The sequence below is a fragment of the Chiloscyllium punctatum genome, chromosome 15 (assembly GCF_047496795.1).
Source record: "Chiloscyllium punctatum isolate Juve2018m chromosome 15, sChiPun1.3, whole genome shotgun sequence".
NCBI classification, from domain to species: domain Eukaryota; kingdom Metazoa; phylum Chordata; class Chondrichthyes; order Orectolobiformes; family Hemiscylliidae; genus Chiloscyllium; species Chiloscyllium punctatum.
In genome coordinates, this window is record NC_092753.1 from 39,181,114 (window position 1) to 39,206,478 (window position 25,365).

Here is a 25,365-nt window from a genome sequence, read left to right on the forward strand (position 1 = left end):
ATTTTAAATCACACGCACTCAGTAAAATATATTGCTAAAAAACTCTCCACCTATGAAGGCAGTAACCAACTTGATTAAAGGCCTAACTAATAAATTCTTGGACACAGAATACAGAGGATGAAATTGCATAAGAAAATTCAGCATGATTTAAAATGCAATTCACAACAAACCTAATTTTACCATCCTAATTTTGTTTGCTATCCAGTTAGGAAAATAAGGTCTGCATGAAAGTATAAAGGACTCAAATTTAGAGGGAAGACATGCTGCAAATGTTTATTGCTGATTCAGAGAAATTGCTAGCTAGCACAGTGTATTCACTCCATTAACAGGAATACTGTGGTATACTTCTATTTTCTGTACTAGAAAGAGGAAATGAAGCAGGTTTAAATTCATTGACTATGTCATTCTATTTGTTCAGAAGGCAGAATAAATTTAGTGAGTTGGTTTACATTTGCTTCCTCTTATTAGAGCCAGTTTGCCTCCAGAAGATAAAGTAAATGTACACAGGAGGAGCACACCAGGTTACAGTATCTATTTCTCTCAAGCAGTTCCATTATAGCTTGAGTTATACTATGCTTCAAGTAGACACAGGATTCTTGACCTGTAGCATTAAATTACAGAGAATGTCCAGTGTCAGCTCAAGATATGCGAAGAAATGTATAACTTGATGAGAATTTGAAGACGCAGCATTTGAAATGGCTAAGTCATATGTTCAAATTTACAAGAAATCCAAATACATATATTTACTAGCACATCTTTACATTATCAACAAGTAAAAGGTCATTATTCCTGCTTTGATTTTAAAGGTAAATATTTTAATGCTACACAACAAAGTTAAAAGCTATATAAAATTATGATCACAAAAAGGACTCTGACAGGAAATCAAAATTAAACGGAAAAAGCTATTTTACCAGTCCACAATTTTTCTGATACTGAGCAATTATTCAAAATGACTAAGATTTAAAAATTGTGTGGAAGTAAGTGCTTACATTTAAACTATATGAAAAAGAGCATGTAGCTAACCAGTAGTATAGTTATTTCGGTTTGAAATTGTTTCCCCTCAGAAAATGAATTTGGATTGAGGAAACTCCCATCTGCCAATGATTCTCAAAGAATAAGGATTTTTTTCTGAATATACTCATCAATATCTTCAGGTTCCATAGCACTTCACAAATCAGTGAATTATTTTAGAAGTGGAGCTATTATTATGTTGGCAAATACTATATGCAATTTGAATACTGGAAAGTCATGAAAATAGCAAATAATTTGAATGAATATTAGAAGTTTTTTTTCCAAGGTGGAATGAATAGCAAACAACTTGAATGAAACATTGATATCTTTTTGAAGGTGGAATGAATTCTCAATTTTGTAAAGTAAAACAAGACCTTTTATATTCAGCTGAAGCAAAGAACAGGCAGTTGGGGCTGCAATTTAATGTCTCATCCAAAAGGCACAACCTCCAATAATGCAGCATGCTCTCACTATTGAAACAAAAAGCCAATTAGTGCTCTATTGGGACTTGAGCAACTGTGGAAAAATATATTTAGTTTCCTCTCTTACATAACATTCAATGACCTAATTGAGGAACTCTCCACCCTCACAAGCATGGACCTCATTAATGCGCCACCCTTTCATGCCATTGATTGCAAGAAGCTAATTTTATGATTACTGTATTCAGTTCTTATTCTTGAGTAGGAAGCGTGCTGAAAAATCACAAAATTTAATTGGGAGATTTGCACCTAGAAAACTAAAGGTGAGAATTTTGCTCCTGGGTTGGAATAATTCCTGGCTTTGCAAACCTGATCAAGGCAAGGTGCCCTGGAAGTTCAAAGTTTTCTCCCAGTGGCTGGACTTGGTGGGAGTCATGGTGGGAGGTTCAGAGTACTGAGGCAGTCAGAGCAAAAGGCTAGATTTAGTGCTCCAGCACTGTCAAAAATAGGATAAAACACAAAATTAGGCTCTCCTTTCGCACATTCATACCTATGTTTATCAATCACTCAACCACTTCCAAAGGCATCCCAGGATGTATCCAAACAGGTAATCTTTGGCAGCTTAGATCTATTCTCTTACCAGATCTAAAGAAGATAAATAAAATCTTGGACATTTCACAAACAAAAAACAGATCAGACCAAAACAGCTATTCTTTATTTGTGTCTACATGAACAATAAAGTGCAACTTAGAACCTCTCATCATTCCCCCATCTGCGAAAATGGTATGTGCTGAGTTTGGGGCAGGACTCCCAGATTTGGGCCCCCACCACGAGTTTTGTAATAATGGTGAGATTCTCCATCTGTGTGAAATTTCAAGCCTAATTGTGTTATCACCTAACAGTTTGTATTGTTTAAAAATTCATAGATATCATTTGTATCTAGACTCTAATTTGTGGGACAGAGTGTGCCTCTATTGGGGCAAGAATGACAGCACTTGCTGGGACTCTCAAGTCCTGCTCTGTTGTTTGTCTATCAATTTTCACGGGGCTGGATTAAGGACAGAGTGAGTTTTGAAAGTGCCCACTTCCTAAAGCTAACTAACTGGCTACTTAATTGATCAACTGCTTCTTTTGAAAGGGGATTTTGGAGCCCCCTGAATGTGGAAATTAGACCAGATAGAAGTGTCACTGAACTCGAAACAGTAAGTCTACTTTCTGTCCACAGATGCTGCCAAACCTGTTGAACTTCTCCAGCAACTTCTGTTTTTCTTTAAGAAAGTATCTTTCCTTTGGATAGCTAGAGTAATACTTTGGAGAGATGTAGATTTAGATGCAGGACCTTTTAGGATTTGGGGTTAGAGATCATTTGACGGAGGGCATCTAGGGCATTTGGTAATCCTAGGAGAATGGGTCAAATATACTGGGGGGGGGGGGGTGGGATCAGCAGGAATTAGTTGAGATGTCTTTTGAAACAGTTAACTGTGAAGGAAATTGTTTATAAATGTGCACTTTAAAAAATACAGCACTTTTCTCAGTTGGAGTGTTGTCTGCATGGGTATTTGTGTATGTTTTGTAATCTGCTTTTAATTCACAACAGAGGAGCCTGTGGATTGATAGCTCCACCTACTAACTGAATAGAAGTGCCTATTGCCTCAGGTTTTTAAGTATTGACCACAAATTAAATGTTATTTAGACAAGACATTGACCACTCAAGTGAGATGTTTCTTTTCATAAGTAATCTGTTCTTGCAATCTCTCTGTCTTGGGTGTTTACTTTTTTAAATCAATGAGAGACTATGTTTTCCAGTAGTGACATAACCAAAAGACTGTGAGCTTTTATTTCTATCATAATGCTTCTTGCTTCCTGACTCTAGCTAATGCTGGATGACAGGCAAGTTGGTACAGATAAGAAAGGGCAAAGAGTGGTGAGTGGGAGATGAGATAGCATAGGACAATTAAGGGTCCCAGAGACAGACACATGGCAGTTAAAGGAACCAAGTTATATGGGTATTGGTTAGAATAGGAAGTATGAGGGGCCATGGTGGATGTGGGTTCAAAGGCATAGGATGTCGGTTCAGAGGCACTGGGTTTGACAGGCCATGGAGAATAGGTAAATGGGAATGGGGCCATGGGTATGGATAGGTAGGCATAGGGTGACACATATAGCATGAGGATTAATGAGGAGGGTAGATGTGCAAAGGATGGCACAGGGGTATAGGGTAAATGGGGTTGGGTTAATGGGAAGAGGATGGCAAAAAGCTAAAGAAAGATCGTAGAGTTGCTGGCATGGATGGGGATTGGAAGTTTATGGGATGAGAGCAGGAGGAATATTTCTGGTTTTAATCTTTATTTTTAAATTTTGCTTCAAGTGCTGGCTCCTGAGGCAGGCTTGAGGAACTGTGCATCCTCTGAGACTCTTCCCAGGTCACTGGGGCATGATTCTCAATTCAGCATGCAGCTCCACACTGAAAATCCAAAGTGCAGACAGTCATTTAAAAAAAATGGTTTTACAGAGCCAAAATTTCTCCCTCCTGTGTTTCCAACCCAAACATTGGCAAAAATCAGGCTGAATATATTACTGTAATAGCAATCTTTTTGAAAACAAAATTATGGTAAAATAGTAATATTATCAGATATCAATGGCTTTCCTTCTACCACAATGCTGCTTTAACCCAAAACCTTTGATTAGGATGCATTCTAGTCTACAATGGAAATGCCTTCCTGCCCAGTCACATTTTCATACTCAACACCATCTCCCAATTCCCTGAATCCTGCTTGACTATAGCTCGAACCTGGAATGTTTATGCAACATGATCAAAGTCCATATTTTAAACCATTTGTTGATGAATGACACTTCAAAATGCATTTGAATCACTGATGTCATTATACGTAGCCTTGTCCTCATCTGGTAACAGTGTATTGCTTTACAACACTCTTGAAAATACTCAGTAGTACAAGATTAAAATGCTACTTTCGAACAGCAAAATTAGTTCCATGCCATTTTTCTTTCAGTTACCTTATTTTAGATTTGACACATGTCCTGTTGGCATTGCTTAGAGATCAGTAACTCCAATGTTACAAGGTACAGTATTTTGCAAGAGGTTAACCTGTTGCTTTCCATGACTCAGAATTATGTACTCTGACCCAAATGGTTGTGACCACGAACTAAGCAGGCATATAACACAGAAGTGTCCATACTTCAGGATTAGGAAGCGCATTTATAGAAAATGAAATAATGCCTAATGTAGAAATTAATTCTCTTAAAGGATCGTTAAATCTCTGGAATTCAGCACAAGTCTGCTGGATGGTTACACATTGAATAATTTTGTAATGGATTGAAGGATTATGGAGAGCGAGCAGTAAACTAGAGCGGAGACTGAGTTGAGGTCATCTATGAACATATCAAGAACATATCAAATGGTGAAGCATGTTTGAGGGGCTGAATTGCCTTCTGCTCTTGGTTCTTCCGTTCTTAGTTCTTTATTTCACTGGCACAGAAAGATGTTAGATGAAGAAACTGATAACAACAAAGGCCAATTATTACACGTAGTAACTGAAGCCAATAAGCACACTAAAATTTAATTGTGATGAACATATAAACAGCAAACGTTGCATGGGCACATTTAGATAAAATATACTGCGTTCATTTCCTTAATATGTGTTCACTGAGCAGGTTTTTAATGGCAACTGACCAAATTTCTAGAGCCTCATCAGGACTTGAAAAGACTCAGTTTCATTTTGAGAGAATTTGTAGATAAAGTCGGATGAAAAAAATATTTAAATCCATGCAGATTTTTATTAATATTGTTTTAACAATATATAAAGGGGGATTTGTAGAAAGACAGCATAAAAAGGTGTCTTGTGACCCTTTGTGTCTGTGCCAGGTTTTTGGTAGAGTTTTCTAATTAATCCTACTCCTTGCTTTTTTTTCATTCAAGTATTATGAACATCTATTAGGAGCAGGAGCAGGCCCTTTGAGCCCCTTGAACCTATCCCACCATTCAAGACGATCACAGTTAATCTGATTAATCTATTATCCTGGTTATCCTATACCCTTTGATGACCATGCTTATCACGATTCTAGCACCTCTGCCTTAAAATTATTAAGACTCTGCTTTCTCTTTTGAGAAAGAGTAAAGACCTTCAATCCCAGAGAGTTAAAGTCGCACAATACCTGGTTATAGTCCAACAGGTTTAATTGGAAGCACTAGCTTTTGGAGCGCCGCTCCTTCATCAGGTGGTTGAAGGCTATGTTGAAGGCATCTTGAAACCTATTGTACAGGGGATTCCCAGCTTCTGTCGCGACACTACATGATTTCTTACAGAAACTCAGCACCCACGGATCAGTTGAACTGGGAACATTCCGTGTCACAATGGATATTTCCGCATTCTACACCAGCATCCCCCACAATGATGGCATCGCGGCAACAACCTCAGTACTTCAACATCAACAACTGCCAATCTCCAAACACCATCCTACAACTCATCCGCTTTAGCCTCGATCACGTCTTCACCTTTGACAACCAGTTCTTCATCCAGACATATGGAACAGCCATGGGGACCAAATTTGCACCCCAATATGCCAACATCTTCATGCACAGATTCGAACAAGACTTCTTCTCTATGCAAGATCTCCAACCAACATTATACACCAGGTACATTGATGACATTTTCTTACTCTGGACCCATGGCAGGGAGTCACTGATAAAACTACACAGTGATATCAACAAGTTTCATCCCACCATCAAACTCACCATGGACTACTCTTGACTTTCTGTCTCATTCTTGGACACATGCATCTCCATCAAGGATGGACATCTCAGCACGACATTCTACCGCAAACCCACAGACAACCTCACATTGCTACACGTCTCCAGCTTCCACCCAAAACATATTAATCCCCTATGGACAAGCCCTACGCATACACTGGATCTGTTCAGATGAGGAGGAACGTGATTGGTACCTTGAGGTACTCAGGGATGCCCTCATAAGAACATGGTATGATGCTCAACTCATTGACCACCAGTTCTGATGTGCCACAGCATGGAACCGTAATGACCTCCTTAGGAGACAGACACATGCTGCAACTGACAGGGTACCCTTCGTTGTCCAGTACTTCCCAGGAGCCGAATAACTACGCCATGTTATTCATGACCTGAAACACATTATCAATGAGGATGAGCACCTCACCAAGATCTTCCCCACACCTCCACTGGTCGCCTTTAAACAATCACCAAACCTCAAACAGATCATTGTTCATAGCAAGCTGCCCGGCTCTCAGGACAATTCCATACAACCCTGTCACGGTAGGTGCTGCAAGACGTGACAGAGCATGGACATGGACGCCACCATTACACGTGGGGACACCTCCCACCATGTACGTGGCAGGTACTCATGTGACTCAGCCAACGTTATCTATCTCATACGTTGCAGGTAAGGATGCCCTCAGGCATGGTACATTGGGGAAACCAAGCAAAGGCTACAGCAACGGATGAATGGGCACCGCACAACAATCAACAGACAGAAGTGTTTCTACCTCGGACCTTACACTCCTATACACACACATACACACAGACACATGTATACACAGACACACACGCAGACACACACACACACTCCTACAGACACAGACACTCCCACACTCACGCATGCATCCTCTCACAGACTTAGACCACTTTACACTCACACACACACATACATACACTCTCTCTCACACTCACAAACCCTCCACCCCAAACAGACAGACAGACAGACAGACACACACTTACACATGCACACATATACATATACGTTTGTGGGGTGAATTTGTAATTGCAGAGTTACATTGTACTTTGCTTAAAAACTGCATGAATCCATATAAGACTATGTTAACTCACTTTTAAGATTAGAATCAGTCTCAACATTATGGCACAGACAGGGAAGACAGGGGGCTAACACCTTCAACATATTATCTGGCTGACACTAATTGTTACAGTTAACCTGAGAATGTAACTTTTAAAAAAAAGTTTTGTGATTTACATAAGAAAGAAGTGAAACTATTATGGTCATTCTAACAGATGAAAGACTCAACAAACAATCAAGGTATTTTTCAATGTATAATTTCAGTTACATCACACTTTAAACTTTTGCTATAAATTCTGTGTCTTACAATTGTGTACTCCACAACCACCTGATTAATGACTTGGAGGAAGTCATTAATTGTTGTTGCCAAATTTGCAGACAATACCAAAATGGGTGGAAAGGCAAGTTGTGAGAGGAATATAAACAGTTTACAGAGAAATATTGATAGGTTACGTAAGTGAGTAAAGTGTTGGAAAATGGAATAGAACATGAAAACATATGCAGTTGTTCATTTTGGGAAAAAAAAATCACAAAAGAACAGAGTACTATTTAAATGGAGAGAAACTGCAGAAAGCTGCAACTCAAAGGGAGTTGGGGATATTTGTGCACAAAATACAGAAAGACAGCACACAGACACAGCAGGTAATCAAGGCTAATGGAATGTTGGCCCTTATTTCAAGGAGTTGGAGAATAAGAGTAATGAAGTCTTATTGCCTGTCACTAACCTCAAACCATTAACTGTTTTCTCTCGACACATGCTGCCAGACCTGCTAAGTTTCAACAGCAAGTTCTGTTTTTGTATATTTTAGATCTCCTGCATCCACAGTTCTTTGTTTTATTACCCACAACAAGTATACCATGTGGTGTTTCAGCATTCGCTTTTTGAAAGCCCATATGCACAAAACCATAGTAACCTCAGCACTTTCTCCATCTCTTCAAAGAACTTAATCATGTTTGATTAACTTGATCTTTTTCAACAAATAAGTGCTCGCTTGCATAAATGCCTTCTTTTCCAAATGCCTTTTATGTCCTGCACAGTTTGTTCTAAGTGTTTTGCTGACATTAAGTTGACATCCTATAGTTGTCTGCAATGTTTCCTCTTAACTCCCAACTTCATGGCTGCACATCAGTCATGAAAATACACAGAGGCTGCTCACAAGCTGTGTCCTTTAAGATATAGCATGTACTCAGTCACACTAAAATCTTCAACCATACCATATGTTGAAGTGAACAAACAACACTCAACAATAATTTTCAAAGGATCATTTGCTCCAAGTTTATCCTTTCCATTTTTTTTTAAAAACAGAATTGTAATATTTATAATCTTGCAGCCCTCTGGCAACTTACACATTGAGGGAAGATTGGAAGTTTAAGGCCAAAGTCTGCACAATTTCCAGCCTTACATCCTTCAGCAATCAAAAATGCATTCCAACTGTGTGACTTTTCTACTTTAAATCTTACCAAAATATTGAAGTATCTCCTCTTTATCTATTTTTATTTTATCTCAGATCACTGTTGCTACCAAATCAGCAACACAAAGTACAAATTTGTACCTCAGCGATGCCCTCAGTTTCCAAAAGAAAATCTCCTTTTGGTTGCTAATCAGCCCCATCCTTCCTTTGACAATGCTTTTACCACTTATCTTTCCAAAAGTTAATTGGCTTCCATTTTATGTTAACTGGGTGTTAATCTACTTTCAATTTACTCTTAGCTTCTTGTGTTTCCTTCTTCAGGCTTCCTCTATAATTTTTACATTCAACTGAGCTTTCTATCATATTGTGAAATTTACAATTGTCTTACAATGTTTATTGCCTTATAGAAAAGAATCATTGCATGTACATAACCTTTCTACATCACCCGCAAACATTTCAAAGCACTTTACAGTCAATAAGGTAAGTTTGAAGTGTAGTCAATTTTGTTAGAGGAAATACAACAGCTAACCATCTTCATCATCACTGGTGACTTGGGTCAAGTATGATTGTCCTCCATTCGGGCGTCCATTTAAACGTGTTCAGATAGCTGAAGAGGCCAATCTGGGATCCACAGATTCTATTGCAGTATGGGATTGGTGGGTAGTAATGGTAGTTAGAGAATTTGGTGGGTGGGCCTTCCTGATGCTGGCTATGTTGGCCTCCTCCAAGATGCTGATGTTAGTGCATTTCCCCAAGTGATCTGAAGGATTTTTCGTCCGGATCTCTGGTGGTGTTGTTCCAGTACTTTAAGGTGCCTACTATAAGTAGGCCATATTTCAAATTCACAACGGGAAGAACAATGGCTTTTTTAGCCAATATATATGTCAAGTGGTCTGACAATGAGCAATGTAATAATGAATGATGATCTGTTTTCTGATGTAAACTAAGGAATAAATGTTTCCCAAAGGATTCGGGTAGCTCCTATTTTCTTCTTGAAATAACATCATGGGACCTTTTATGTTAAAGACGTTCTACTGATTGGGGAGCGAGAGCCTCAGTTTAACACCTGATTTGAAAGGCAGCATCTTCAACAGTGCAGAGCTTCCTCTGAGATCAAAATGTGTCTATCTTTTGAAGATGTAAGTATTGTTTGTTTAGCAATGTTTGAATTTTATCCACTTGAGTCAGATACCTTTTCAATTCACCTTGTGCTGTGAAGCCTTTCTATATTTGATTGTAAATTGTCTTTCTCCATGACTATTTTAAATTATTGGTGACACACCAATTATTTTGCTTCATGGGAGATGTATTTTTTCAGGATGTGCACTAAACCCTCCTGAGGATAATACCAATGTGAAGCCATATTTGGAGTGACAATAAAAGCTTGAGACAGATAGCTCAGAATGGAAATACATGATTTTAAAGTGATCAGTTTCTTTTCAAACATTTAAGCCTTAGCTATATAAGCCATGTAACAATGTGTTGCACAATTCTAAAATAGGAGACAGAAGTAAGATTCCTCTTGGCTCATACTTATCATCAGTAAATGTACTGTGAACCAACTTAAATTTGCTAATAGTGTTTTAAACCATAATCAACAAAATAATGAAATCTGCTATACAAGGCACTGGCTTAATAACATACTTAGTTGTGTTGTTTTAAGTTTAAAACTGTAACATATGATACCTTGTACAATTCTACCTTTTATGCTTTAATCATTCCCAGCTCCATTCTTAACCCACTGGCAATTATGCCAATTGCACATATTCCTGATAAAGGACATGCTCCACCTAGTAATTTGGGTCAACATAAAACAATATAGGCAAGATTACAGTGGTACTTGAAAAGCACAGCAGGTCAGGCAGCATCCGAGGAGCAGGAAAATCGATGTTTCGGGCAAAGAAATCCTGTACAGAATTTCATTTTTGCATATATTTCTGTAGCCAAATAAATTGGCTTATTCTTTCACCTCACCTCCCCGACCTGATTCCACATTGACCCCAATGCCTTACTGGTGTCTGGCACTGTCTGCTCCGTGTTCTTTCACATTTTTTTATTTGCTTGTCTTCCCAGCCCCACTGATTCATCTGCAGCAAAATTGCTGTTTGGAGAGTTAGTTTCTCTCGGCCCATTGCTCACTTGTGTTTCCATACCAAACCATCAGATTTAATATCACGTTATCAATATTTAGCAAACATGCTAAAGCACTTCAGATTTCCATGTCTGGATAGCTGAATGATTGGGCAAAGGGAGATAGGCCTATAGTCAGTCAGAAGAAGCAAAAGTTTCATTTTGGTCAGAGTTAGGAAGGTACAGGAGCTGGAGAATGTGGTAGAAACTGTATAAGGAAAGATCATGAATGGATTTAAATGTGAGACTGAACATTGAAGAGCTTGGAAACAATAGATATTAGGACATGGAAGATATGAAGCTGGCTTTATTTCCCATCCCTATTTCCTCTACTCAAGGCTTGCTAGACAACCTCTGAGACTAGTAAAGAGATAGTTATATATTGCTGTGTTGTCATCTCATTTCTGCCAGAATGAGCAAGGAGAGTTCAATTAGACAGAAAAGAATCTCTCAAAGAATTTAGTGAGCTAGTATAATTGCTTTTACAATTCAGGAGGCTAGTTGGTTTTTAGATTTTTTTTTAGATAATCAATCCATTCAGTTGCATTAAAGTCACCTCTGGAGCAGATGTGACCTGAACCCAGGCCTTCTGGTTTTGAGATAGGGATACCACCACAGTGCCACAAAACCTCAAATGGTCTGTTTTGCTGATTGCAGCCTTTTATGGCAAGTTGTGAAACCAAATTCAAATTTTCAGCTGCCATTGTGGAATCTGAACTAATGGTATTTAAATTACAATCTGAACACTGACACTTTCTTTTATATTGTGCATTTTGGAAGGAATTGATGAAATTCTTTTAAGCAATATGTTTTGTAAAACATTACATTGAGAAATATACATCACCCTTCCCAATGTGACAAATTTTATACTTTTTACACAACGTGTATAATATTTACAATATAAGGGTTTAGTTAAATTATAAAATTGTTTCAACTTGAAAGCCCCAAAGCAATGAAAAACAGTCATGCACAAGATAACAATAGGTGTCCCACAGCAGACAGAAAACACTGGGAATAATTTTCAAAATATCAGATAACATGCATTCCTCATGTTTTTAATTACAGCCAATGCATTTCTAAACTCAGTGGCTCATCATTTCTGCTGCTGTTATTTTTAAAATCCAACTATAAGAGTTAATATGGTGAATGACTTTATGAGACCTTCAACGTCAGTTTTTACAGAAGATCCCAAAATCAACAAATTCATGGCATAGATCCCTTACAAAGAAGGAAGTTGTCAATGATCTATCAGCAATAAGAAAGTAAAGAAGCTGTCCCAACATGTACTGGGAGTTATGCAGGGACAGAAATGGTTTAAATCTACCAAAGAAACATATAATAGCTTTCCAGACTTTCAGCTGCAAAAAAACAGATTAATCCGGCAGAGTTGCTTCCCTGCAATAGGATTGACAACTTTTAAAAACAAAATGACATATGGAGAGTTTATAATGGATCCTCAAAACATTCTTTATACCATCAAGGAGATGCTCAAACATATTCAAGCATAAGAGTGATGGATTCACAGCCCACCTCAGAGCAGCTGACAGAGCAAACTGGAAGTTGGGCAATGCTATGAAAGAGAAGCGCCTGTATCAACATGTGTCTGCGTGTCTGAGTATCAATGTGTGTTGCCTGTGTCAATCTGTGTTTATGTCTCAGTGTCAGTCTGAGAGTGTTTGTCAGTGTGTGTATGTCTTTGTGTTAGTGTTTTTGTTTCTGCATCAGCATGAGTCAATGTTGCAGTGTCAGTGTCACAGCATCAGTATCAGTATGTGTATACCTCTGTATTAGTATGTCTCTGTGTCAGTATATGAGAGAGTGTCTGTCAGTGTATACATGTCTCAAAGGCAGCTTGTGCCTCTGTTAGTGTCAGCATATGTCAGTGTGTGTGAATGCCTCAGTGTGTGTCAATATCAGTATGTCAGTGTCTCTGTCACTGGGTGAATATGCCAGTGTCAATATTAGTGTGCGTCTCAGTCAATATCAGTGTGACAGTGTCTGTATGTCAGTCTGTGTGTGAATGCCTGTGTCAGCTTCAATATCACTGTCTCTACGTCAGGGCGTCAATACCTGTATCAGTGTCTATCTATTAAACTCAGTTTGCGAATGTCTGTGTCAGTGTGCCTACAGATACTGACATACTGATATTTAAGTCTCAGTGTCAATATTAGTGTGGCAGTGTCTCTGTGACAGTGTGTGAATGCCACAGTGTCAATATCAGTGTCTCAGTCTCTGTGTCAGTGTGAGAGTGCCTCAATGTCAATATCTGTGTGGTGAAAGTGAGGACTGCAGATGCTGGAGATTAGAGTGGTGCTGGAAGAGCATAGCAGGTCTGGCAGCATCCGAGGAGCAGGAAAATCGACATTTCGGGCAGGAGCCCTACATCAGGAATTCCTGATGAAGGGTTCGTTCCCGAAATGTCAATTTTACAGCTCCACGGATGCTGCTGGACCACTGTCCTTTTCCGTCAATATCTGTGTGTCAGTGTGTGTATGTCAATGGAGGTTGTGAATGTCTCAATATCAGTGTGTGAATGTCAGTGGAGATGTCTGAACATCTCAGTGTCAGTGTGTGAATGTCAATGGAAGTGTGTAAATTAGTGTCAGTGTGTGAATGTCAGTGTCAGTGTGTGTATATCAGTGTCAGTGTGTGAATGTCTCAGTGTCAGTGTGTGAATATCAGTGTTCGAGTGTGAATGTCTCAGTGTCAGTGTGTGAATGTCTCAGTGTCAGTGTGTGAATATCAGTGTCAGTGTGTGAATGTCTCAGTGTTCGAGTGTGAATGTCTCAGTGTCAGTGTGTGAACGTCTCAGTGTCGGTGTGTGAATGTCAGTGCCGGTGTGTGAATGTCAGTGTCGGTGTGTGAATGTCTCAGTGTCGGTGTGTGAATGTCAGTGCCGGTGTGTGAATGTCAGTGTCGGTGTGTGAATGTCTCAGTGTCAGTTTGTGAATGTTAGTGGAGTTGTATGAATGTCAGTGGAGTTGTCAGTGTGTGAATGTCAGCGGAGATGTGTGAATCAGTGTCAGTGTGTGAATGATAGTGGCAATGTGTGAATGTCTCAGTGTCAGTGTGTGAATGTCTCAGTGTCAGTGTGTGAATGTCTCAGTGTCAGTGTGTGAACGTCTCAGTGTCAGTGTGTGAACGTCTCAGTGTCAGTGTGTGAATGTCAGTGCCGGTGTGTGAATGTCAGTGTCGGTGTGTGAATGTCTCAGTGTCAGTTTGTGAACGTCTCAGTGTCAGTGTGTGAATGACAGTGTCAATGTGTGAATGTCAGTGTCAGTGTGTGAATGACAGTGGAGGTGTGTGAATGTCTCAGTGGCAGTGTGTGAATGTCAGTGGAGATGTCTAAACATCTCAGTGTCAGTGTGTGAATGTCAACGGAAGTGTGTAAATTAGTGTCAGTGTGTGTATATCAGTGTCAGTGTGTGAACGTCTCAGTGTCAGTGTGTGAATGTCTCAGTGTCAGTGTGTGAATGTCAGTGGAGTTGTATGAATGTCAGTGGAGGTGTCAGTGTGTGAATGTCAGCGGAGATGTGTGAATCAGTGTCAGTGTGGGAATGTCTCAGTGTCAGTGTGTGAATGACAGTGTCAATGTGTGAATATCTCAGTGTCAGTGTGTGAATGTCAGTGTCAGTGTGTGAACGTCTCGTGTCAGTGTGTGAATGACAGTGTCAATGTGTGAATATCTCAGTGTCAGTGTGTGAATGTCAGTGTCAGTGTGTGAACGTCTCGTGTCAGTGTGTGAATGACAGTGTCAGTGTGTGAATGTCAGTGTCAGTGTGTGAATGACAGTGGAGGTGTGTGAATGTCTCAGTGGCAGTGTGTGAATGTCAGTGGAGATGTCTAAACATCTCAGAGTCAGTGTGTGAATATCAACGGAAGTGTGTAAATTAGTGTCAGTGTGTGTATATCAGTGTCAGTGTGTGAACGTCTCAGTGTCAGTGTGTGAATATCAGTGTCAGTGTGTGAATGTCTCAGTGTCAGTGTGTGAATGTCTCAATGTCAGTGTGTGAACGTCTCAGTGTCAGTGTGTGAACGTCTCAGTGTCGGTGTGTGAATGTCTCAGTGTCAATTTGTGAACGTCTCAGTGTCAGTGTGTGAATGACAGTGTCAATGTGTGAATGTCAGTGTCAGTGTGTGAATGACAGTGGAGGTGTGTGAATGTCTCAGTGGCAGTGTGTGAATGTCAGTGGAGATGTCTAAACATCTCAGTGTCAGTGTGTGAATGTCAACGGAAGTGTGTAAATTAGTGTCAGTGTGTGTATATCAGTGTCAGTGTGTGAACGTCTCAGTGTCAGTGTGTGAATGTCTCAGTGTCAGTGTGTGAATGTCAGTGGAGTTGTATGAATGTCAGTGGAGGTGTCAGTGTGTGAATGTCAGCGGAGATGTGTGAATCAGTGTCAGTGTGGGAATGTCTCAGTGTCAGTGTGTGAATGACAGTGTCAATGTGTGAATATCTCAGTGTCAGTGTGTGAATGTCAGTGTCAGTGTGTGAACGTCTCGTGTCAGTGTGTGAATGACAGTGTCAATGTGTAAATGTCAGTGTCAGTGTGTGAATGACAGTGGGGGGGTGTGAATGTCCCAGTGGAGGTGTGTGAATGACAGTGGAGGTGTGTGAATGTCTCAGTGTCAGTGCGTGAACATCAATGTAAGGATGTGAATCTTTCAATGTCAGTGTGTATATATCAGTGTCAGTGTGTTAATGTCTCAGTGTCAGTGTGTGTATGACAGTGGAGGTGTGTGAATGTCTCGGTGTCAGTGTGTAAACGTCTCAGTGTCAGTGTGTGAACGTCTCGTGTCCGTGTGTGAATGACAGTGTCAATGTGTGAATGTCAGTGTCAGTGTGTGAATGTCCCAGTGGAGGTGTGTGAATGACAGTGGAGGTCTGTGAATGTCTCAGTGTCAGTGCGTGAACATCAATGTAAGGGTGTGAATCTTTCAATGTCAGTGTGTATATATCAGTGTCCATAAGACCATAAGACATAGGAGTGGAAGTAAGGCCATTCGGCCCATCGAGTCCACTCCGCCATTCAATCATGGCTGATGCACACTTCAGCTCCACTTACCAGCATTCTCCCCATAGCCCTTAATTCCTCTAGACAACAAGAACCTATCAATCTCGGCCTTGAAGACATTTAGCGTCCCGGCTTCCACTGCACTCCGTGGCAATGAATTCCACGGGCCCACCACTCTCTGGCTGAAGAAATGTCTCTGCATTTCTGTTCTGAAATGACCCCCTCTAATTCTAAGGCTGTGTCCATGGGTCCTAGTCTCCTCGCCTAACAGAAACAATTTCCTAGCATCCACCTTTTCAAAGCCATGTATTATTTTGTACGTCTCTATTAGATCTCCCCTTAATCTTCTAAACTCCAACGAATACAATCCCAGTATCCTCAGCTGTTCCTCATATGCTAGACCTGTCACTCCAGGGATCATCCGTGTGAATCTCCGCTGGACACGTTCCAGTGCCAGTATGTCCTTCCTGAGGTGTGGGAACCAAAACTGGACACAGTACTCCAAATGGGGCCTAACCAGAGCTTTATAAAGTCTTAGTAGTACATCTCTGCTTTTATATTCCAACCCTCTTGAGATAAGAGACAACATTGCATTCGCTTTCTTAATCACAGACTCAACCTGCATGTTTACCTTTAGAGAATCCTCGACTAGCACTCCCAGATCCCTTTGTGCTTTGGCTTTATTAATTTTCTCACCATTTAGAAAGTAGTCCATGCTTTTATTCTTTTTGCCAAAGTGCAAGACCTCGCACTTGCTCACGTTAAATTCCATCAGCCATTTCCTGGACCACTCTCCCAACCTGTCTAGATCCTTCTGTAGCCTCCCCACTTCCTCAGTACCACCTGCCTGTCCACCTAACTTCGTATCATCGGCAAACTTCGCTAGAATGCCCCCGGTTCCCTCATCCAAATCATTAATATATAATGCGAACAGCTGTGGCCCCAGCACCGAACCCTGCGGGACACCGCTCGTCACCGGCTGCCATTCTGAAAAAGAACCTTTTATCCCAAATCTCTGCCTTCTGTTAGACAGCCAATCCTCAATCCATCCCAGCAGCTCACCTCGAACACCATGGGCCCTCACCTTGCTCAGCAGCCTCCCGTGTGGCACCTTATCAAAGGCCTTTTGAAAGTCTAGATAGACCACATCCACTGGGTTTCCCTGGTCTAACCTACTTGTTACCTCTTCAAACAATTCCAACAGGTTTCTCAGGCATGACCTGCCTTTACTAAATCCATGTTGACTTGTTCTAATCAGACTGTTCTTCCAAGAATTTAGAAACCTCATCCTTAATGACGGATTCTAGAATTTTACCAACAACCGAGGTTAAGCTGATTGGCCTATATTTTTCCATCTTTTGCCTTGATCCTTTCTTGAACAAGGGGGTTACTACAGCCATCTTCCAATCATCCGGGACCTTTCCTGACTCCAGTGACTCTTGAAAGATCTCAACCAATGCCTCTACTATTTCCTCAGCAACCTCTCTCAGAACTCTAGGGTGTATCCCATCGGGGCCAGGAGATTTATCAATTTTAAGACTTTTTAACTTTTCTAGCACTATCTCTTTCGTAATGGCAACCATACTCAACTCAGCCCCGTGACACCCTTTAATTTTTGGGATATTACTCATGTCTTCCACTGTGAAAACGGACGCAAAGTACTTGTTAAGTTCTCCTGCTATTTCCTTATCTCCCATCACTAGGCTCCCTGCATCAGTTTGAAGTGGCCCAATGTCTACTTTTGCCTGTCGTTTGTTTCTTATGTACTGAAAGAAACTTTTACTATTATTTCTAATATTACTGGCTAGCCTACCTTCATATTTGATCCTCTCATTTCTTATTACACTCTTTGTTATCCTCTGTTTGCTTTTGTATCCTTCCCAATCTTCTGATTTCCCACTGTTCTTAGCCACTTTATAGGATCTCTCTTTTTCTTTAATACATTTCCTGACTTCCTTTGTCATGCAAGGTTGTCTAATCCCTCCCCGGTTAATCTTTCTTTTCTTGGGAATGAACCTCTGTACAGTGTCCTCAATTATACCTACAAACTCCTGCCATTTTTGCTCTAGTGTCTTCCCGGTTAGCCTCTGCTTCCAGTCTATTTTAGTCAGTTCCTCTCTCATGCCTTCATAATTACCTTTATTCAACTGTAACACCATTACATCAGATTTTGCCTTCTCCCTTTCAAACTCCAGACTGAACTCTACCATATTATGGTCGCTACTTCCTAAGGGTTCCCTTACTTTAAGATCTTTTATAGAGTCTGGTTCATTGCAAAGCACTAGGTCCAGAATAGCCTGCTCTCTTGTGGGCTCCATGACAAGCTGTTCCAAAAAGCCATCCTGTAAGCATTCCATGAATTCCCTTTCTTTAGATCCACTAGCAACATTATTTACCCAGTCCACCTGCATATTGAAGTCACCCATGATCAATGTAACCTTGCCTTTCTGACATGCCTTCTCTATTTCCCGGTACATGTTGCGTCCCTGGTCCTGACCACTGTTAGGAGGTCTGTACACAACTCCAATTATGGTTTTTTTGCCTTTGTGGTTCCTCAATTCCACCCACACAGATTCCACATCATCCGACGCTATGTCATTCAATACCATAGATTTAATTTTGTTCTTAACTAACAAGGCAACCCCACCCCCTCTGCCCACCTCTCTGTCTTTTCGATAAGTTGAAAAACCATGGAGGTTTAACTGCCAGTCCTGACCCCCCTGTAACCAAGTCTCTGTGATGCCTACTACATCATAATCATTCACTATTATCTGTGCCATTAGTTCATCGGCTTTGTTATGAATGCTACGAGCATTCAGGTAAAGTGCCTTAATGCTAACTTCCTTATCATTAGAGATGTTGGAAGTCATATGTCCTAAGTTATCCTTGCTTTTTTCTGCATTCTCAGTCTGCCTCAATTTTAAATCCGCCTGGAAACATGCTATCCTGCTGCTTATCTTTCCATTTACCTCCATACTCCCTGTCGCTTTCACTTTCCCTTCCCCCCAACTCAGAAGTTTAAAGTCCTACTGACCACCCTATTTATCCTCTTCGCTAGAACATTGGTACCTGATCGGTTCAGGTGGAGACCGTCCCAACGGTACAGATCCCCCCTGTTCCAAAACTGATGCCAATGCCCCATGAAGTGGAATCCCTCTTTCCCACACCAATCCCTTAGCCACATGTTTACTTGCCTAATTTTCTTGTCCCTATGCCAATTGGCACGTGGCTTGGGCAGTAATCCGGAAATTCTGACCCTTGAGGACCTGTGCTTCAATTTCCTGCCTAGTGTTTCGTAATGCCCAAACAGGTCCTCCACCCTAGTCTTGCCTATGTTGTTGGTACCAAGGTGGACCACAACAACTGGATCCTCCCCCTCCTGCTCCAATATTCTTTCAAGCCGGTCTGAGATGTCTCGCACCCTGGCACTGGGCAGGCAACACACCATGCGAGACTCCCGATCCGGCTTGCAAAGGATACTATCTGTCCCCCTAATTATAGAATCCCCTATAACCACTACTTGTCTATTAGCTCTCCCCTCTTGAATGGCCTTCTGCACCATGGTGCCTTGGTCAGTTGGCTCATCCTGTCCAGAGCCCTTTTCCTCATCCGAACAGGGAGCAAGAATCTCGTACCTGTTGGACAAGGTTAAGGGCTGAGGGTCCTCCACTCCTGAACTCTGGTTCCCCCTACCTGCCTCACTTACAGTCACACTCTTTTGTGCCTGAACACTAGCTGAGTGTGAATTAATTAATCTCCCAGGTGTGACTGCCTCCTGAAACAAAGCATCCAGGTAACTCTCCCCCTGTGTGTTAATGTCAGTGTGTTAATGTCTCAGTGTCAGTGTGTGATTGTCTCAGTGTCAGTGTGTGTATGACAGTGGAGGTGTGTGAATGTCTCAGTGTCAGTGCGTGAACATCAATGTAAGGGTGTGAATCTTTCAATGTCAGTGTGTATATATCAGTGTCAGTGTGTTAATGTCTCAGTGTCAGTGTGTATATATCAGTGTCAGTGTGTGAATGTCAGTGTCAGTGTGTGAATGTCTCAGTGTCAGTGTGTGAGTGTCAGTGTGTGAATGTTTCAATGTCAGTGTGTGTATATCAGTGTCAGTGTGTGAACTTCTCAGTGTCAGTGTGTGAATGTCTCAGTGTCAGTGTGTGAATGTCAGTGTTCGTGTGTGAATGTCTCAGTGTCAGTGTGTGAATGTCAGTGTCAGTGTGTGTATATCAGTGTCAGTGTGTGAACGTCTCAGTATCAGTGTGTGAACGTCTCAGTGTCAGTGTGTGAATGTCTCAGAGATGTGTGAATCAGTGTCAGTGTGTAAATGCCAGTGTCTGAATGTCTCAGTGTCAGTGTGTGAACGGCTCAGTGATTGTGTGTGAATGTCAGCGGAGTTGCGTGAATGTCTCAGTGTCAGTGTGTGAATGTCAGTGTCAGTGTGTGAATGTCAGTGTGTGAATGTCAGTGGAGGTGTGTGAAGTCCAAAATGTCGATTTCAAAGCTACTTGGATGCTGCCTGAACTGCTGTGCTCTTCCAGCACCACTAATCCAGAAGGAGGTGTGTGAATGTCAGTGGAGGTGTGTGTATATCGGTGTCAGTGTGTGAGTGTCTCAGTGATTGTGTGTGAACGGCTCAGTGATTGTGTGTGAATGTCAGCGGAGTTGTGTGAATGTCTCAGTGTCAATGTGTGTATGTCAATGTGTGAATGTCAGCGGAGGTGTGTGAATGTCTCAGTGTCAGTGTGTGAATGTCAGTGTCAGTGTGTGAATGTCTCAGTGTCAGTGTGTGAATGTCAGCGGAGGTGTGTGAATGTCTCAGTGTCAGTGTGTGAAAGTCAGTGTCAGTGTGTGAATGTCTCAGTGTCAGTGTGTGAATGTCAGTGGAGGTGTGTGAATGCCTCAGTGTCAGTGTGTGAATGTCAGTGGAGGTGTGTGATTGCCTCAGTGTCAGTGTGTGAATGTCTCAGTGTCAGTGTGTGAATATCTCAGTGTCAGTGTGTGTATGACAGTGGAGGTGTGTGAATGTCTCACTGTCAGTGTGTGAATGTCAGTGTCAGTGTGTGTATAACAGTGTCAGTGTGTGAACGTCAGTGTCAGTGTGTGTATATCAATGTCAGTGTGTGTATATCAGTGTCAGTGTGTAAATGTCTCAGTATCAGTGTGTGATTGTCAGTGTCAGTGTGTGAACGTCTCAGAGTCAGTGTGTGAATGTCAGTGGAGGTGTGTGAATGTCAGTGCCAGTGTGTGAATGACAGTGTCAGTGTGTGAATGTGAGTGGAGGTGTGTGAATATGTCAGTGGAGGTGTGTGAATGTCTCAGTGTCAGTGTGTGAATGTCAGTGGAGGTGTTTGAATGTCTCAGTGTCAGTGTGTGTATATCAGTGTCAGTGTGTGTATATCAGTGTCAGTGTGTGTATATCAGTGGAGGTGTGTGAATGTCTCAGTGTCTCTGCGGCAGCGTGTGCATGTCTGTGGCAGCGTCACAGTGTTCATGTGAAAATCTGTGTTAGTATGTGCGCCAGGGCGAACTCCGGGCGACTGTCTGTGAGGGCTGAGTGGGGGTTCAGCCGGGTTGACAGGCATTGATGGAAATCTACTTACTAGGAACCGAGATGAGCTGGTGCCCTGATCAATAGCACCAACCAGGGGTCCTGTTGCCATCCTCGATGAGCACCTCCTCCTGCTCTCGCGCTCGCCGATAAACCAACTGTCTCCCGGTGCCCAAGCAAATCAAGCGCGCCTGCCGTCTCCAGAGTGACCGCTTTGTGACGTGCTCACTCCCATTGTCTCGTCTCTCTGACCCCCCGCGCTGCGCCTGCCTCGCCCACTCCCTCAGCCTCACCCACAGCACGCCCACGGCCCCACCCCCTCCACGCTCACGGCCCCACCCCCTCCACGCTCACGGCTCCACCCCCTCCACGCCCACGGCCAATCCGCTAACAAAGGTATGGGCCCAGACAACCAATGAACAGGAAGAGGAAGTCGACCTCTAGCCACCAGCTGCCTCGGTACCAGAGGAAGTATGTGGGACTATTCTGCTGGATTTAGTGACTTACTTCTCAGACTGGTCATAGTTCCTATACGATCGACGAAATGGTGACATGAAGCTGAAACTTGTCAATATGCCCTCATTAGGTCTGGGGTGCAAGAAATTGCCAAAGGAGCACCCATTATTACAGCGCGAAATGAGGGTGCTAATTGTTCGGTCCATTGTTGGCATGGAGATGAGACAGCAACTATTAATCATCAATCTTATTTCTCATACCTGACAGGTAGAAAAGTGGAGATCGGCACTCTCTATAACCTTTCTCAAATTTTAAAAAAAGGTATAATCTATGGATGATTTCCGTTTGTTTTCATAAAACAGGGTGCTGTATCTTAAAAATGAGCATGTTGCACACGCAAATTGACAAATCACTTTAAACATTTTAAGTGTTATTGCTGGTGTGCCTTCCGTGCTCCTTGTTGAACCAGGATTGATACCCTAGTTTGTTGATAATGGTAGAATTTCCTTTCTAAAAGGTCTTCGCTTCACTCTAAGCCCACGCCCTCAGGTCCTGGTCTCCTACCAATGAAAACATCTTCCCAACATCCACTCTATCCAAGCTATTCAATATTCTGTCTGTTTCAATTAGATCCCCCCTCATTAGATTAGATCACTAATCCTTCTCATCCTTCTAAACTCCATCAAGGATAAACCCAGAGTCCTCAACTTTTCCTCATATGCTAAGCTTTTCATTCCTGGGACCATTCTGGTGTACCTCCTCTGAACAAGCTCCAGGGCCAGTACTTCCTTCCTGAGATATGGGGTCCAAAACCGTGCACAGTACTCCAAATGTGGTCTGACCAGAGCCTTATAAAGCCTCAGAAGCACATCTCTGCTTTTATATTTGAGTCCTCAAAATAAATTACATCATTGCATTTGCCTTCTTAATTACTGACTCAACCTGCAAGTTGAAGTGTTGTGTACCCTTAATATAATGCTGTTGATGGAATAGGTTCTTGCTGTGCAACAATGGCCAGTTCCATTAATGCATCATTAAGGTAGATCCAGAGCTGTGGAGATTACAGAGAAATGTGAAAGTACGGGAATCTTCTCAGCACTCCCATCTTTGTCCAACTCCCCAGTCTCTCTGCAAACCATTGTTTACTCCAAATGTGTTTGTGACCAATGCTGCCCATTCAGAAATGCAGAGGTTGCAATCTGAAGTAGATCCCCAAAAGGTGCCCATGCATAGAAACAAGTCAACAACATGCTTTATTTTGGTGAGCAGCCTGCCTCCATCTCCTCCAAGGCAACATGAGAGGTACATTCTATAAGTGTGTACGAACATTGGACATTGTCTTTGTATTTACCACATTTATAGTTTATTTGTGCACATCTTGAATATATTTGTTGATTTTTTTTACATGAATTGGTATATGTTTATACACAAAATAGTTAAAAAAAATCTATGTGCTTGTTAGGGTGGCCATCTCAGAGTCTTGGTCCCCAGAGCAGGGATATGGCCTGATTTGTGAAGCATAGAACTGCCTCTCACCTCTGTGCTGTATTACAGAAGAATGCAGAGGTCAAAGATGCAGCCTTCAAGATTTTCATTGTACCTTTCAATGCCCATCTAAGTTGACTTTTGGGGGGCTCAATGATCAGAGCACAAAGAGCAACAAGCTTGAGTGCTGCATCCAAGGCACTCGTCCACACAGCACTTTTTATACATTGATCTAAGCATAAATATCACCATGTATATCACCATGTATATCACCATTTTGCTCGTATGAGGTACCTGCTATATTATTTGCATTTGCATTCATGTTTCACAAGATGTACAATAGCTACCCTGATGAAGGAGCAGCACTCTGAAAGCTTGTACTTCCAAATAAACCTGTTGGCCTATAACCTGGTGTTGTGTAATTTTTAACTTTGTGAAGGAGGTGGAGGTACATGAAAGTCAGGAATGTTGAATGTGCCAGCTACAGGACAGTTGGCTTGAATTGATCCTGTAAAACATTTTTCAAGGGGACCTGATGTGGCACAATTGTGGGAATATTGTATATAAGATGACATATCTGAATGTATGCTACAACATATATTTCAGCATGTGAGCAAGATTTCAACTCTTAAGACAAAATTCTGTGTGTACGTACAATGAGGTTCTGATTTATGTTAATAAGGGTTGCAGCAAATGAGTGTGATTGCATCAAATTAATTGATGTTCAATCCTTCCTTGTGAGGGGCCAGTCAGTGGTATAATTGTGATTACAATATGCAGCCTTGTTAGCTGATGGTAATTCTTATATATAGGGCTCTATAAAAATCTATCTTGCACAAGACAATGATATCTGCACCATGTTGGCATTGGCTCTCCAGCCTTAACACATGAAAACCATTTGACATGGACACTACCAACACATGTGGGAACACCACCCACCATGTACATGGCAGGCACTTATATGACTCGGCCAATGTTATCGACCTCATATGCAGCAGGCATGGTATATTGGTGAGACTATGCAGACACTATTACAACGGATGAATGGACACCACGCAACAATTGTCAGACAGGAATGTTCCCTCCCATTTGGAGAATGCTTCAAGGATATTAACCTCCGATCTTTGGGTAAGCGTCCTTTAAGGTAGGCTTTGATACACAACAATGCAGAATCGCTGAGGAGAAATTGATAGCCAAGTTCTATACCCATGAAGATGGCCTCAATCATGATCTTGGGTTCATGTCACAGTACATGTAACCCCACTGTACTGTTCTGTATTTGTAAAATCTTCCTTACTGTTCTGTTTTGACTCCATCACCTTGGTAACTTATTATGATCTCTCTATCTTAATTAATTTGTACAGTTTTGGATTACTTGTTACTTTGGTTAAACCCTTGGCATCCTACTCTCAAACCAAGCCATTTGGCATGGCTCCAGCACCATTTGATTTTTAATTTTTTGTAATTATCTCTCTCTCAATTAATTGGATCATAGGTCATCCCTTCACTCGCTATTCAGCTGTTGACACTTTACTCACACAATCTGACACTTTTGATCACCAGCAAAGACCTGTCGATGCTCCATTCACACTGTTACCGTTTATATTATCTTTCGATCTCTGTGCCTGTGTGCTTCTCTCCACTTCACCTGACGAAAGAAACAGCACTCTGAAGACTTATGATTTTAAACCTGTTGGACTGTAACCTGGTGTCTTGTGATTTCTGACCTTGCTACCCAGTCGAATATCAGCACATCTACATCAATAATACAACTGAGGGAACCCTGTTAATTGGACAAAGGCTGTTGCTCTGTGTGTCCAAGTCATCAAATCTCTAGAGGAATTAATGTGTTCTTCCATACAAGCAGGCAAGATTTTATTCACAAATTTAAAACAGCTTTGAGCTGCTGAATGTAATATACCAAAACTGACTCCAGAAAGCCCTGGAAAGCTTGAGTCATAGAAGTCGAGTGTGACGGACACCTTCACAGGGAAGCATTGAGATCAATAGTTTGTCGTTTGAGTTACTGCTGGACAATGCAACATACAT

General features: G+C 41.5%; 1 protein-coding gene across 1 annotated transcript in view; it reads right to left on the minus strand.

The window, feature by feature from the left end:
• Positions 1–21,648, minus strand: part of LOC140486206 (glycerol kinase) — a 110,467-nt gene extending 88,819 nt beyond the window's left edge. The window contains exon 1 of the mRNA XM_072585024.1: positions 21,428–21,648. Coding sequence (XP_072441125.1) covers positions 21,428–21,487 — 60 coding nt within the window. The 5' untranslated portion in view covers positions 21,488–21,648. The remainder of the gene's footprint in view (positions 1–21,427) is intronic.
• Between the last annotated feature and the right edge of the window lie 3,717 nt (positions 21,649–25,365).